Source organism: Bubalus kerabau, chromosome 1 (assembly GCF_029407905.1).
Source record: "Bubalus kerabau isolate K-KA32 ecotype Philippines breed swamp buffalo chromosome 1, PCC_UOA_SB_1v2, whole genome shotgun sequence".
NCBI classification, from domain to species: domain Eukaryota; kingdom Metazoa; phylum Chordata; class Mammalia; order Artiodactyla; family Bovidae; genus Bubalus; species Bubalus kerabau.
In genome coordinates, this window is record NC_073624.1 from 219,081,206 (window position 1) to 219,097,992 (window position 16,787).

Here is a 16,787-nt window from a genome sequence, read left to right on the forward strand (position 1 = left end):
ATAAAACTCATCTTGACTTTTAAGTATCCATTCACCTGTCAAATGAGAATAGCAACTTAGAATTTCGATTTCCTTCCTTCAGGAATAGCTGCAAAATACATTTTTATTGTAGTTGAGGGTACCAGTGATTCTTTAGTGCCTCAGTTCCTTAGCTTTCCTCACATCACTGCCCACACCAGCAGACCCTTGTTCTGAGGTTACTGTTCAGGCAGGTTAGAGCCCATGTACATCTGGTGAGTTATAAGCCCTAGGATCTTTCAGGGTTCTGCCACCAACAATGTGACATGTGTTAGGAGTCTGTTTAATTTCCTTAGCACAGAGCTAAAAAATTTGTCCTCATAAGCAGGTAATCAGTCTGTGAGAAATAAAACCTACCTTTGGTGCTTTTTTCATTTGTTCTCTAAAGGTCAGGGATGGGATAGATGTACATTTGTTTTCCTTTGCAGTCAAAAGAGAAAAATCTTCAAAGACCTTTTTTATCTTTTCTTCTAGGTGGCTAACTTGGCCTGTTCCATCTCAAACAATGAAGAAGGTGTAAAGCTTGTTCGAATGTCTGCAAGCCAGCTAGAAGCCCTCTGTCCTCAGGTAAAGTACAACCAGCAGTGTTTAAGCTATCACCAATTGGATTTGGGTTATTAAAGTGGAAATGAATTTTATTTTATTAGTTTCATTTTTAGGATCTTAGATAGAAGCCTTGAGGACAAAATACTGATCCACAGTCCATGTAGAGAAATGTATATTTAACTTCCAGTGATATTTCCTTAAGGCGTCATGTGTTACTGTCTCCTTGCCCTTCATTTGAAATGTATAGCCTTTTTCACTGCTGGCAAATGGAGGGCAGGCAGTGGCCATTGCTAAGGGCCTTTCTAAGGGAGGGCCACCTGCAACATGTGGTAGTCCTGGCATCAGGATTGTTACCCCATGAGCCTGAAAGGATAACTGCTGCCCACCCACACTCCATCTTTATGCCCAGTGTTTGGATCTTGTTAGAGGGCATGAGATTCAAGAACTGGAAGCCTTAATCTGCTGTGTCCTGAAGTACCCTTATGATACAGATATTAATAACGTATTTCAGCCTGCTACTGGTAAAACTTGAGAACTTTTCTCCATTTCTAATGGCATATTGTAAGGCTGGTGATTAGGCTAGGTTAAGCATCTGGGGCTTTAGAAAGACTCTGAAGCATGCAGAAGAATGCTTGTTTTGTTAAATGTTAGATGAGCTGCTCTCTCCTGTGAAGTGTGCTGATCCTGTTTGTGTGGCTTGATACTCCGTGCCCCTCATAGGGGTTTCTGAGTAGTGTCAGTGCTGTTTTGGTGAAGAGGTTGCTTCTCCAGTTTCTGAGGCAGAGAATGGTCATGGGCATACCCTAAACCTCTTTCTAAATGTCCTGCCAGATGACATTGACCACAAATAAAGAGGAATAAACCAAGGGAACTGGAGTATAAGAGATCACAGGAATGAAGTTTCTGTGTTATGCCTGCCACCAGCTTTAAGATACACCGTAACCATTACTTTGGCTCTTTCATATGCATGATTCCTGACCAAAATAAGTAAAGACTGGTGATTAATCTGGGATCCTGACTGGTACGCAGGTTAATTAGAGCCTTTGTTCTCATTCTCAACCATGTGGGTTAGTTTGCAAATGAAAGTTGCTTCCTCTGGGTGTTAGTGTGTTGGGTCAGCTGTGGATCCACATGTTCTGATCAATGTTTCTTCAGCTTTAACCCAGTCATTAAGTCTGTTACTGGCCAGTCAGTAGCTGTACAGATAATAAGCACAGTAAATGTAATCACGTCCAGAAAGTTCATGGATGAACAAGTTGTATGAAATAAATTTAGAGCAGGTTTTAAAGATTTGGCATTCTTTTCTCAGGCTTGCCTTATTACCCTATCAGTGCTTTATTTTTAATGCCTTTGGTTCTCCATTTGATTTTGAAATGCTTGAAAAGCGACAATGCTTTCACATATCGGCTGAAACAGATGGTAACATACGCTGATCACACCTACTAAGAGTATTTATATAAATGATATTAAAGCCTTGAAAAAGAGAGTCTAGTAGATTCTAATGGGAGTGCTGGTGTGCATAAGTCACGTTTGGCTGGGGCTTGTTGCCCAGGCTCTAGGTGCTTTCTGAGGCAACCTTTCTCCCTCTCTTCTGTAGTTCATTTCTCCTACTAGAGCAGACCCCAGGACAATACCCGGATGATTCCTAGGATTAGGTATAGAAAGAAAAGAAAGTGAATTCACTCAGTCATGTCCGACTCTTTGCGACCCCATGGACTGTACCCTACCAGGTTCCTTCATCCATGGAATTTGTCAGGCAAGAGTACTGGAGTGCCATTAGTTGCCATTGGGTATATGTCCTCGATAAAAAGGTGTTACTTGGTGTGATTGTTCTCCCAGACTCCTTCCTAGGCTCCATCCTACCCTGGCTTGCAAATAGGGCTGGGCAGATTCAATGACAACAAATACAGCAGACATTGAGGGCATGGTAATGACAAACTGGATAGCAGGTGCCATTTCTAAATGAGGTAACTGTGACTCCATTCCAGCCCATTATTGCTAGATTCTTTCATTATTTGTAAAGAGAAGTCAACAATCCAGATTTTTTGGTAAGTCCCAATTTTAAAGGATTGGTAACTAAAATTTTGAATTTCTTTGAGGAGGATAAAACAAATTTCTAGAAGCTGCATCTCACCTACCCTGGCCCATGTGTTTCATACTCGAAGGACCTCTCCTTTAAGGTGGCTAATGGCTGTCCCTCTCTTCAGCCTGGTATGGGCAGTAATGTGAGGCATCACTGGCTTGTTTGATAAACCCTAGGCAAACTAATCAACTTGAATAAACTAGTTAGTTAATTCACCAGTAGTTTAACACGATGTTTAATATGCTGTAGCATGTAGACAGTATTAAAGTGTATGTTTCTTTGAGGCTACTGTCAGCATCCGTCCACAGTATAGACTGTGTGTTGGGTTTTTCCAGTCTCTTTTTATGTTTCGTACCCACACTGCTGCATTCAGGCAGCCCTGGCCCCTCTGTTGGGGGCTTTTTTGTGACCCCCACCTACAGTGTGGAGTTGGCTCCTAGACCTTATTGTTCCTTTCTGGAGGGGAGAGATGACAGATGGAACCTGTAGAAACCTTTCTTCCCCATGTTTCCGTTCACTTTTGGAAATGGGAAATTCTGTTCTAAAGTGCTAACTTTTTAGGAGTTAAGCGATTTTAACTCCAAATGTTTGTGGTATTAAAGTTGAGTTCAGACGAAGTAACCTGAAGGTAGATTTATTTTGTTGCTTGGGGGAGAAAAGCACCCCATTTTTTGGTGATTTACTGTTGTCATGAGTAGGGAAGAAAGTAGGTCAGCACTCTCTGCATTGCCTTCTGCTTTGTGTCTGCATTATCTCACTCTGTTCTCCAGAACAGGGACCTACCTCCATCTGAGCAGATAGCACCAGTCTCACATGCTCTTATCAGGGGGAAAAAAAAAAACTGTTCTGGAAAAGGACCTGATTCCCCACATCATCTCACTCATGGTTGTGCTCAAGTCTTATTCTTTGGTAGCTGCTTAAAAGATTTTCATTTTTCAGTTCATCCAATGCTGGTGAAAACAAAATGGAAAAACCCTGCCAACAGCAGGTTTTTGACAATTGAGTCTTTAAAATCGGAGAATGGCATTTTGGAGATGATCTGACTTAATATTTTATTTTTCATAGTTCATTATGCAAGAATGAGCATTGTATATTTAAGTTAATACAAATCTGGCAGTTTAATATTTCATATGGCTGGGTTTAATGCATGGCCTTTCTTGGAAATTTAAGCAAGGGTGAATCAAGTCTTTGAAGCTGCTGCTTTATCTACATTTTTTGGCCCTTTTTTGGCGGGGGGAGGGGTGGATTTCTCGCTAACTGAATTGAGAAAGAAGAAATGTTATTTTTTTTTTCTTCTGCGTACTTAGATTTATCTTTCATATTATTGCTTCTCCCATTGTGCTATGGGAATTCTGATCATTTTTGTGGCTAACAGGCTTGATAAGCATTTGTTGTTGTTCAGTCCCTATCAAATAAGCATAAACTCAGACAGGCCTGGTTTGAATAGTTAATGAGAAAATATATAGCTCTTAAATGAGCTAAAGCATACCAGCCAGGGAAGCCTGTGGCATCAAGCTCTCATTCATACGTTATTCCGCTTCTGATTTTCTCTTAACATTTTTACACAGCAGTTGCACAGAAGAGCTCAAAGGAGATGCTTCTGACTAGAAGTTTTCTCACAGCATTTTCTGTGTCTCTTTCCTCCCTTAACCCTCTCCCATGGAGGTCTGCAGGTAACAGGGCCCCAGAAACACTCTTAGTCTCCTTGTAAGCCTTGTATATTGATACTGGTCTGTTGTTTTATTTTGTTGTAAAGTCTGTTTTCCATACCGTAAGAGGTTTCCCTCTTCCATTTTCTTGAAAAGTCTATATAATTGGTATTAGTTCTTTAAATGTTTGGGGAGAATTTATCAATGAAGCCGTCTTGCCTGGAATTTTCTATATGGGAAGATTTTAAACTAAATTGTTTAAACTATTATTTAAACAATAAGAAATTATTTATTTAATAGATATAATGATATTCAGATTACTTGTTTAAACATTAGCTGTTTATTCTTGACTGACTTTTGATAATTTGTATTTTATCAATTGCTACTCTATTTTTTTTCCTTCTACTTGCTTTGGGTTTATTTTCCCCTTTTTCTAGTTTCTTAAGTTAGAAGCTTTTAAATCATTGATTTGAGACCTTCTCTTCTAATGTAACTTGTAATGTTGGTGTGTAGCTTCTCAGATTGCTCAGTGGTAAAGAATCTGCCTGCCAGTGCAGGAGACACAAGGATTGGGTTCAATCCCAGGGTGGAGAAGATCCCCTGGAGTAGGAAATGACAATCTACTCCAATATTCTTGCTTGGGAAGGCCCATGGACAGAGGAGCCTGGCAGGAGCTACAGTCCATGGGGTCGCAGAGACTCGGACAGGACTGAGCATAGACACACATACACAGTGTTGGTGTGGATGTTAAATCGTGTGATTGGGATGATCAATAAAGACCTCACTGAGAGAGTGATGTAGAAGCAAAGACCAGAAAGGAGATGATAGAACAAGCCAGGGACAGTGTCTGAGGGGGGAGCAGTCCAGGAAGAGGGAATAGCAAATAGAATTTGAGGAAGAAGGGTGAAATATCTAACAGAAGTGTGAATGGTATAGAGCCTTTTATATGGCCATGGTAAAGCATTTGGTTTTTTTGCTTTGAGTCACATGGGAAGCCATTGACAGGTTTTGAGTAGAGAATTGACATGATCTAACTTTGATTTTACCAAGGTCTCTCTGACTTCTGTGAGGAAAGTTAGAGAGACCCCCTTAGGAAGCTGTGGTAAGCAGAATAATGTGCTGTCCCCACCCCCAATATCCTAATTAGTAAAACCTGTGAATATATTGCCTTGTATGGCAGAAGGGACTTGGCAGAGATAAATAAACTAAGGATCTTAAAATGGTTAAATTAACCTAGATTATCCAGGAGGTCCCTAATATAATCTCAAGGGTCCTTATATGAGGAAAGCAGTGGTGGTGGCATCAGAGGAGGAGATGTGATCATGGAAGCAGGAGCTGGAGTGAAGTGGCCACAAGCCAAGGCGAGTGGGTAACCTCTAAAGGCTAGGAAAGACCAGGACTGGATTTTCCCCTAGAGCCTCTGCAATGAACGTTCTGCTAACACTTTGATTTTAGCTCTATAAGACCCACTTTAGACTTCTGCCCTTCAGAGCTGTAAGATAACACATTTGTGTTGTTTTAAGCACAACTAGTTTTGTGATGATGTGTTACAGCAGCATAGGAGACCGAAACAGAGGCAAGAGTACAGTGGAAGTGGTAAGCACTGGTTATAGAGTCCAAATATATTGTGAAGGTGGAATTTACTGAAGGTTTAGTGAAGTGAGGAGAGAGAAGAATCAGGAAAAATTCCATGTTTTGATCCTAGTAACCAGAAAGATGGAGCTATCATTTAATTTTGTGGTTCCTGTTAGACATGCAAGCAATAAAGTCAAGCTTAGGGAAGAGGTCTGGACAAAATGTATAAATGTGGGATTCTTTAACACACACGTGGTGCTTAAAGACATGAGGCTTGATAAGTTCACCAGTGGAATGCATAACCCCAGAATAAAAAGGTCTGGGAAATAAAACTGGGGTTCCCTGATATTTAGAGTTTGGGGAGGTGAGCAGTATCCAGCAAAGGAGATTCAGGAAGTATTATTGACCAGAAGAGCACCAGAAGCTCACTCTATCTGGGAAGACAAGTGGGGGAAATGTTCCTAGGAAAGAGTCATTATTCATGTCAGATGGTTATAGAATGTGACCTGAGAATTGATCCTTGGATTGAGCAACATATAAAGATCACAGATGATCTTGGACAAAGAAGTTTAGGTGGAATTTAGGAGCTCCACTAGAGTGGATTCAAGAGAAAAGAGATGAACTGAATACAGCAAGTTGATAGCTCTTTCAAATTAAATGTAAGGATAATGGAGACATGGCGTGGTAGCATGTAGTACATATGGAGTTGAGAGTGACTTTTACTTTTTATTTTTAGTTGGGAGCTTTTTTTAACATTCAGCTGATGGAAATAATCCAGTAGAAGGGAAATATAGATAATAAAGACTAGAGCGGAGAGAATTACTAGGATATTGTCCTACAGTAGAGGAAAGGAAGTGAGATCCTGTGGATAAGTGGCAAGACTGGTCTGAGATGGGAGCATAGATAGGAACATTCACAGTTAAAAAGATGTAAGACAGAGCATGTGGCATAAATGCAGGTAAATGGGTAGATGCAGTGATAAGATTCACAGACATTCTCTTTTGATTGTATTCATCCTTTCATTTAAATAGGAAGCAGAGCTATAAGCTGAGAGTGATGATGCTCTCAGAAGTGTGACAGGTTTGAGGAGAAGATATGGAATGATTACTCTTTTAGAGTCCAGACTGGAGGAGAGGAGGATACTGATTGGACTAAGGAAATCTAGTTCTCTTGCTGTCCCCAACACTGTGAGTCCTCTTGAAGTTGAGTGATAGGTATTCTAAAGTGAGATGCATTCAACATGGTTGGGAGCAGGAAATCATGAGTTTTATTTTGGACATGTTTATTTTGAGGCATCTGAGTAGAGTGCTGGGTAGGAAATGGTTAGGAAATGAGTTGGGGGCTAGATTGAGTGGTCTGGGATGGAGATGTGGGAGTAGTTGGCAGATGGGTGGTATGTAAAATCATGAAACTAGAAATTGCTCACAGGTGGGAGAAGTATAGAACAGCATAGGATCAAGTCTTGGAACTCCGGCATTAGTGGAAGAAGATGACAGCAAAAGAGACACAGAAGAAGTAGCCAGAATAGTGGGAATGAAACAGGAAAACTCTTTGACAGAATCTAACATCCAGACCTGATTAAAGACACTGTAAACTAGGAGTAGAAGAAAATTTCCTCAGCATGATAGCATCGTACTCAATCATGAAATGCTTGCGTACTTACCCCTAGGATCAGAACCAGACAAGAATGTCCTGTTCGGTGTTGTACTGGAGGTCTTAGCCTACAGTAGCATTTAAAAAGTTGCCATTGATATGTGGTGGTAGTGCCTAGTTTGTGGGTCTTTGCAAATATAATGAGCAAGGATAGTGACTCACATTAATTTAGAAGTGAGAGTAAATATTTCCCTCTTGTTGTTTCTTAACTAGGTCACTTTAGGTAGGCTGTTCATGTCTTACCTCCATTTTATACCAGTATTTTAATGTTCTCCTTACTGATTTGTCAGACATTATATACTTCATCTGTCATGTATACTTAAATACAAATGTAAGCAGAGAATTTTCTTTCTTTTTGGTGGGGCCAGGGTTGGTACACAGCATGTGGGATCTTAGTCCCTGACCAGGGATCAGATCTGTGCCCTCTGCAGTGGAAGCATGGAACCTTAACTATTCTATAACATAAGAAATATTTATTTGTTCAGTAAGTGCATAATTAAACACATTCTTTTAGTCATATCGTTTTAAATCTAACTCATTATCTATTTGGGAACAATCTTATTTTGCACATAAATATAAGTATGAAGTTCAGACATTGACTATTTTTTTTCCAAATAGCCCATCAAATGTAAAAATGGACCATCCCTCATCACTGACTTGTGATGTCTCTTTTGTCATATATTGACTTCTGCTTTACGATAGGGTGTGTTTTTAGATTTTTCTTTTCAATTACTTTAGCTTTGTATTACATTTTAACTCTTCATTCCTCTTGATCTCTATCCCATGTATATATTTGCTGCTCTCAGCCATTAACTATTCCAGATTAATTGGTGAATAAATAGGTCAGTCCCCCTACTCCTAAACATGGACTGTGTTTCTATTTATTCAAGTTTTTTTAATAATGTACTCAGAAAAAGTTACTTTTGATATCTCCGTCCTTTAGGTTTCTTTACAGATTCACATATTTCCTATTGTTTTCATGAAGAGCTAATACTCCCTTCATTTTATGTCCTGTTTTCTGGTATATAGAAATGTTACTCATTTTTATATATTTACATTGTCTCTAGCTACCTTAATGAACTCTTGTTAATTCTAAGAGGTTTTTCAGTTGACTTACTTCAGTTTTCTAGATAAACAAAGATGTTCTACATTGAAAACTAATTTTATTGTCTACTTTCTAGACAGCCTTTTCTTATTTCCATTTCCCACTTTATTTCATTAGATAGAAAGACCATTAATTAAGTAATGATGACAATAAGTATTCGGTCAATAACATCTTGACTTTTTTAAAGTAAATGATTCTAGAGTTTTCCCTAATAAGTGTCATGTTGGATGATTATTCAAAGTATTATTTTAAGTGTCTTTCTAGTCCCAATACCAGAGAAGGCAATGGCACCCCACTCCAGTACTCTTGCCTGGAAAAATCCCATGGATGGAGGAGCCTGGTAGGCTGCAGTCCATGGGTTCGCTAAGAGTTGGACACGACTGAGCGACTTCACTTTCACTTTTCACTTTCATGCATTGGAGAAGGAAATGGCAACCCACTCCAGTGTTCTTGCCTGGAGAATCCCAGGGACGGGAGAGGCTGGTGGGCTGCCATCTGTGGGGTCGCACAGAGTTGGACATGACTGAAGTGACTTAGCAGCTAGTCCCAATACATCAGAAAATAGTATTTAATTTATTATGTCCCACAGTTTTGTAATCAAAACAAGAAAGTTCACCTTAGACAAGGTGCTTTTCCTCCATTATACTGTATAAGAAAAGATTACAGAACAAAGGGAGCAATTTTCTCTTTGTAAGGGAAAATTATCTTAGTATTTAAAACATATAATTAATTCCCTGCTGGTGTTTACTTGGCCCTCTTAAGAAACATTTTCTTCAGCCAGGTATTCTTAAAAGGTCTAGCTCCACTCTGATTCATTGATAACATTAGTGAATTAATGAGTTAATTAATGAAGAGTAGTCCACAATCTTGAATCACCCAGTGGGAAACAAAGGGAAGAAGGAAAAGAGGTCAAAGAACAAGCCTGGAAATGATGAAAATAGGGGAGACCATGGTATAACACATGGGAAAGCTAGGATACTTTTGACAAATAATTTATTGTCCAAACCCATTCACTTTTGAAAGTGATAGTTAGTGAAAGTTAAGTTGTTCCGTCGTGTCCAACTCTTTGGGACCCTGTGGACTGTAGCCCACCAGGCTCCTCCATCCATGGGATTCTCCAGGCAAGAATACTGGAGTGGGTTGCCATTTTCTTCTCCAGGGGATCTTCCTGACCCAGGGATCAAACCCAGGTCTCCTGCATTAGAGGCAGACGCTTTAACCACTGAGCCACCAGGGAAGCTTTTGAAAGTAGTGGGCTATTAATAGTAATTGGGTTGGCCTAGTCTTCAAAACCTACAATCTGTAGTTGATAGTTTCGATAATTTATCCCTTACAGTTAGCTGGGAGGGAAGAGGAATTAGTTATACCAGTCAGGTGGGTCTGATTCTTCTTTAGTTTTTTGATTACAGTCTATGAGGGGTAATTTGATAACCTCACTCTTGGATACCCCTCCAATATATTGGGAATTACAGACATAACCTGAAGACATGCGGTTTCTGTAGCACCGAAAAAACATGATCCCAAACTCCTGCTCTCAGGTACGATGCCCAAATGACTCTATGATAGCTGCTGTCCTACCTCGCAGATCTCAACTCCATCACCACCAGTTTCCCCTGTCCTTGCTTACCTTCAAAGTTGCATTACTATGAACACATTTATTTCCAATAACCCATAAGCACCTGTACCTAGAGATCTTCCTAATGATTCTCTCAGCTCTTTTTCAAACTACTTTCATTATTTATTCATTCATTGACTATATCAAAGGATCTGAAAGGTATTTCTCCAAAGAAACTAGGGGTCAATAAGTACGTTAACAGACAATATCATGAGCCATCAGGGAAATGGAGATCAAAACCACAGTGAAATATCACTCCACACCCACTGGGATGGCTGTTATTTAAAAAATGGAATAGGGAGAAAGGGAAAACAAGTGTTAAGGATATGAGGAAATTGAAACTCTCATATATGCTGGTGGAAATGAAAAATGGTTCAACTGCTTTGGAAGATAGGCAGTTCCTCATAAAGTTAACCATATGACCCAGCAATTCCATTCCTAGTTACATATAAAAAAACAGTGGAAATAAATGAAACACATATGTAAATATTCATAGTGTTATTCATAATGACCAAAAAGTAGAATTCATATGTCTGTAGCTGATACTTGAATAAAGAAAATGTGGTAAATTCATATAATGGCATATTATTTGTCAGTAAAAAGGGTGAAATACTGATACATTTTATAGTGTGTATGAACCTTGGAAACATGTTAAGTGAAAGAAGCTAGTTCCAAAAATGCACATATTAATACGATTCCATTTATAGGAAAAGTCTGGAATAGGTAATTCATAAAAATTTACCAACATACATTAATTTAAAAAATCACAAAGTTAAGTTACTGGTTGGTGGAAGAAAGGATTAGGGGAAATAGGGAGGGACTGCTAGTGGATATGGAGTTTCTTGTTGGAGTGATAGAAGTGTTCTAAAAATGACTGTAGGACTGGAAAAGGTCAGTTTTCATTCCAATCCCAAAGAAAGGCAATGCCAAAGAATGCTCAAACTACCGCACAATTGCACTCATCTCACACGCTAGTAAAGTAATGCTCAAAATTCTCCAAGCCAGGCTTCAGCAATATGTGAACCGTGAACTTTCTGATGTTCAAGCTGGTTTTAGAAAAGGCAGAGGAACCAGAGATCAAATTGCCAACATTCGCTGGATCATGGAAAAAGCAAGAGAGTTTCAGAAAAACATCTATTTCTGCTTTATTGACTATGCCAAAGCCTTTGACTGTGTGGATCACAATAAACTGTGGAAAATTCTGAAAGAGATGGGAATACCAGACCACCTGACCTGCCTCTTGAGAAATCTGTATGCAGGTCAGGAAGCAACAGTTAGAACTGGACATGGAACAACAGACTGGTTCCAAATAGGAAAAGGAGTACGTCAAGGCTGTATATTGTCACCCTGCTTATTTAACTTCTGTGCAGAGTACATCATGAGAAACGCTGAACTGGAAGAAACACAAGCTGGAATCAAGATTGCCAGGAGAAATATCAATAACCTCAGATATGCAGATGACACCACCCTTATGGCAGAAAGTGAAGAGGAACTCAAAAGCCTCTTGATGAAAGTGAAAGTGGAGAGTGAAAAAGTTGGCTTAAAGCTCAACATTCAGAAAACGAAGATCATGGCATCCGGTTCCATCACTTCATGGGAAATAGATGGAGAAACAGTGGAAACAGTGTCAGACTTTATTTTTTTGGGCTCCAAAATCACTGCAGGTGGTGACTGCAGCCATGAAATTGAAAGATGCTTACTCCTTGGAAGGAAAGTTATGACCAACGTAGGTAGCATATTCAAAAGCAGAGACATTACTTTGCCAACAAAAGTTCGTCTAGTCAAGGCTATGGATTTTCCAGTAGTCATGTATGGGTGTGAGAGTTGGACTGTGAAGAAAGCTAAGCACCGAAGAATTGATGCTTTTGAACTGTGGTGTTGGAAAATACTCTTACGAGTCCCTTGGACTGCAAGGAGATCCAACCAGTCCATTCTGAAGGAGATCAGCCCTGGATGTTCTTTGGAAGGAATGATGCTAAAGCTGAAACTCCAGTACTTTGGCCACCTCATGCAAAGAGTTGACTCATTGGAAAAGACTCTGATGCTGGGAGGGATTGAGGGCAGAAGGAGAAGGGGACGCCAGAGGATGAGATGGCTGGCTGGCATCACTGACTCGATGGACATGAGTCTGTGTGAACTCCGCGAGTTGGTGATGGACAGGGAGGCCTGGCGTGCTGCGATTCATGGGGTCGCAAAGAGTTGGACACGACTGAGTGACTGAACTGAACTGAACTGAGTGGTTACAAAACTGAATGTACCAAAAATCTTTGCATATTGCAGTTTAAGTGGGTGAATTGTTTGGCATATAAATTATATCTCAGTAAAGCTGTTTGTTGTTTTTTTTTGTAAAGAAATGACTTCTTATTTTAGAAGAAATAACTTTTAAACTTAATAAATATTATACTTTCTTTGAAGTTGTATGTCAAGTACAGTATGCCTCAGAAAAACAATTTTTCACATACGTAGTCTGAGAACGTACCAAGAGCCTAAAATGCCAAAGTTCATCCCAAGACTAAGAATGATGGGTGACTGGAACAAACATAGGCATCCTGCAGTCGGAGTAGTGATGTGCATCTATAAGGTGCATCTCTAAACAGTTAATGTTTTAACATACATTTAATGATATGGAGAAGTATTTAAATGAAGCAGGATAGTCAGTTTTATTAGCATATAATTCTAATTGTGAATTTTTTGACTTGGCACATGTACATGTGTATGTGAGGAGAAAAAGCCTGGAATATAAATGTCAAATTGTGAAGAGTTGCTGTCACAGAGTGGGGAGATTAGAGATAATTTGTGTTTGTTACTGCCCATAGTTCCAGTATTTCTAGTACTGTATTTCTGATGAATTGCTTCTCCATTCATATGTAAAGCCTTTTGTTTAATACTTCTCTGTTTCCATCTTTGTAACTGTTTAAGTGGAGCATGTGGTATTGTGTGTCCTCATGAAATGCACAGGAGACAAAACCATAGCCATTCCACCGACCAAAGTGTCTGGCTTATTTTATTTTCTTGACTCTGAAAGAGTATACAATGAACTTTAATGTCTTCGCAGGTTATCAATGCTGCATTGGCTTTAGCAGCAAAACCACAGAGTAAACTGGCCCAAGAAAACATGGATCTTTTTAAAGAACAGTGGGAAAAACAAGTCCGAGTTCTCACAGATGCTGTCGATGACATTACTTCCATTGATGACTTCTTGGCTGTCTCAGGTAATGAGCTGATTCCCCAGAGAAGTATGTGAGGATGTGCATAATTACTTTCACCTATGTTACAATAATGGACAATAAAAACACCCCCAAGTCTGGCCAGGTAAATTATTCTAGCAATAATACTATGCTGGTGTTCATTTTAATTAAAACAGCTACCATTGACTCCCAAGCAGTTGGACATGGGGTTGGAGTTGTTCTGCTTGTGGTGGGGCTGGTCTCAATCTCAGAGGTGTGAATCAGGAAACTGCCTGGAGGAAGTTGTTCTCTGTGTGGAGTAAGATTTTGCAGCTGTGACCTGTACAACTCCATAAGCATCCACCTTTCTTGCTGCTGTTGTGTGTAGAAAAAACACTGACCTGCTGGACTGTGGTGGTTTGTTATGAGCCTGTGAGACTTGGGAGACAGGATTCCCAGCATCATCAGCTTCAGTTTCTTTTGTAAAAATTGTTCCGCTTGGAAAGCATCTCTCTCTCCCTCAGAAATGATCGTAGTTTAACTGCCTACTTTCGAAAGACTCTGTCTGCATGATGCACAGATAGAAAACAGAGAGGAAATATTTAAGTACCATTTAATTATGAACTTGCAAAAAATAAATCTGGGTAATTCACCTCACAAAAACAGTTGATTTCATTATATAAACATAAACTGGTAATGACATAGTAAATTGCATTCATATAGAAAATGTCTGTCAACTGCAATTCCCTGTTTATCACACAGATAAATTTCAGTCCATCTCCTTAGAGTTGAGCAAGTATAAATGCATTCTCCATTTAACAGGCCTCTGCTGCCCTTGGCCACGCTGCTTGCTCTCTGGAGGTGCCAGGCTTCGCGAGGCCAGTGGCCTGTGGGCAGTCAGTGGCTGGTCCTTGTAGGGCTGAAACTACCTGTCACCCCAGGGAACCACAATCTGGAACGTGGGAGATGTGAGCGGCAATGGGGCTTGAAACAGAAGCGGTACTTAAGTACATGCACAGCACAGTCCTCCAGCAGTGACCTATATAAGGTGACACTGTGTTCTGCATACCAATGTTCCCCCGTCTCTGCTCACTCTCCTTGGGACTGGAGCATTGGCTCTGCTTGAAAGATTGGGGAGCAGAGAGTCTGTAAACTGCAAAACAAGGGGGTGAACCATGCTGCTGCAGGACTGCCAAATTGCAGGTGCTGGTACTTTAAAACAAAAAACCTATTTGCAAGCACATTTTTGCAGGTGCCAAAAATGCAGCAATTGCTTTTTTGGGAAATCTTGGCCTTCTGTTGTTTTCCTAATGAAATACTGAATTATTCTTTTTCATAGGTTTAGAGAAAAACATTCCACCTTCACAGCACACTTTTAAGCAAACAACAAATTCTGAAATCTAAATGCAAAGCCCCCCTCTGGAGATAGATATTACATTCCTAAACTTACTTACCAAGTAAGGCTTGGTCTCAAGGGATTTCTAGTCCTCTTACAGCAGAATAAAATATAATAGAATCAGATGTCCCTCATGCAGCATTCTTCAGATCAGAGAACAAAGGGGATTTTGCAGTGGCGTTTAGTGGGATCCAGGCAATATCTTTAGGGTATATGACATAAAACAGAAGAACAGTAAAGAGAAATCAGATTTTCTAACAGATAACTTTTGTCTGGTGAGTATGTTCAATTTTTATGCAAATGTGGGAAAATAGAAGGGTTGACTTGATGGAAAAGAGTTTAGACAGTTTCCATTTAGCAAATAAACACAGAACAGTAGTCTCAGTCAGGAGGTGGTAGTGCTTTCAGAGCATCTGAATTTCAGAGACCCTCATTAGTGTGTTTCTCTAAGGTTTTGTCATAGGCTTGCTTAGTTGTCAGGTAATTAATTAATTAACAGGACAAGGCTATTACTCAGAATTCCTCTGGTTGTCACGGTGTGCTTTTCAGAGGCTTGGTTTGAAAGGAAGAGACAGGCAGATGCCTGTGTAGAGTGCTACTGGATTGATCAGTTAAGTTTTGGCATTTAGATTCCTTTATACCCTTACACACTAACCTCATCCATGGCAGCTTTAGCACTATTTATGTGGCAGATTAGAGATATCTCCCCATCTCACCCAGCAGACTGGCTTTCGTTGAGAGGAATCCCATTTTCTAGTGGGCAGGCACCCAGTGGTCCCCAGCTCACAGCCTCTTGAGAGGGCCCCCCCCCCCCCCCCCGGTTGGACAGCAGGTGCCATCTGTAGCAGCTGTGTGCTTTTAGCAGTCTTTCCAGCAGAAGCCAAGGTCTGCCCTCTCTGCCATTTCCCATTGCCCAGAGGCACAGTGGTGCTCAGTAGTCCCTCAGCAAAGTGGGCATGTTTCTGAGTAAGGGGCTGCTGGGCAACTGCCCAGCACAGGCTCTGGCTTAAGGTTGGTGCACTTCATGAAATTTGACCTAATGAAAAGTAAGAATGCGACTTGACTCCTTGGAGTATTGGTGTTGTCCCATGTCCTGGGGTTTTGTGGCCCTTTGGCAGTGGGATAGGTTTGGAGGAATATTTCCAGTAATGACTTTACCATCAGTCCCTCTTGGAATCCATGGGGCCTGTGTGTTTGCTGTAGCCCTGTCTACTCATGAGAGCCCTTCCAAGGGTAAGTTACTTAGGGGATAGGACTGAAAGGACCCTCTGCTGTTTTAGCTCCATTATTTCTGCATATTCTGTCCCATTGGTTCCAGAAGTTCCCTTGTGCTTATTATAAGTTATATCCCAAGTTTTGCAGCTTAAAAAATAATGGTCATATTGTGTATAACTTGGTAAAGCCACCAAGACCCTGATAGCAGTGTTTCATGAGGCTGCAGGGCAGGGGCAACCTGAGTCACTGTGTGTCAAATGTGAGCCAATGGCACTTGAAAATAAAAGGGACATGCAAGCCACTTCCAGGGAAGAGGGAGGGGCACTCGTTTTCCCTAAGCTATTCTATTCAAAATGTTGCCTTGTAAATATTGGAGGTGATTTAGGATGCTACACAACATTCAGTAAACCATGAATATATTTATATGGACTGATTCCTTAAGGACAGTGGTTTGAAATTTATCAAAGCGATAAAGACTGTTTGAATTTCATTTGAATTGTATTTGATAAATGTTTTCCGTGGAAATGCAGTTTACTTTCTCATTTGTTTACTCAGCTTTCATGTGGAAGTTTTGATTCCCGCACCCTACCCCCTCCCTTCTTTTTTTTTTAGGTTGCAAGTGGTTGGTTAGAGTGGTTATAATTGGGTTTATTGTTTTTTCTTAACCAAGTGCTCTTGGAAACAATATAATGCATTAGATACTTTGGGGCAACAAGTAAGAGTAGTAATTTGTACTCTGCTTCATTGTCACTATGCCAAAATAAT

General features: G+C 40.2%; 1 protein-coding gene across 4 annotated transcripts in view; it reads left to right on the forward strand.

The window, feature by feature from the left end:
• CTNNA1 (catenin alpha 1) overlaps positions 1–16,787 on the forward strand; it is a 329,686-nt gene that overhangs the window by 294,296 nt on the left and 18,603 nt on the right. For all 4 annotated transcript variants that reach the window (XM_055554916.1, XM_055554907.1, XM_055554917.1 and 1 more), the window contains 2 exons: positions 493–585; positions 13,300–13,456. In XM_055554916.1, coding sequence (XP_055410891.1) covers positions 493–585; positions 13,300–13,456 — 250 coding nt within the window. The remainder of the gene's footprint in view (positions 1–492; positions 586–13,299; positions 13,457–16,787) is intronic.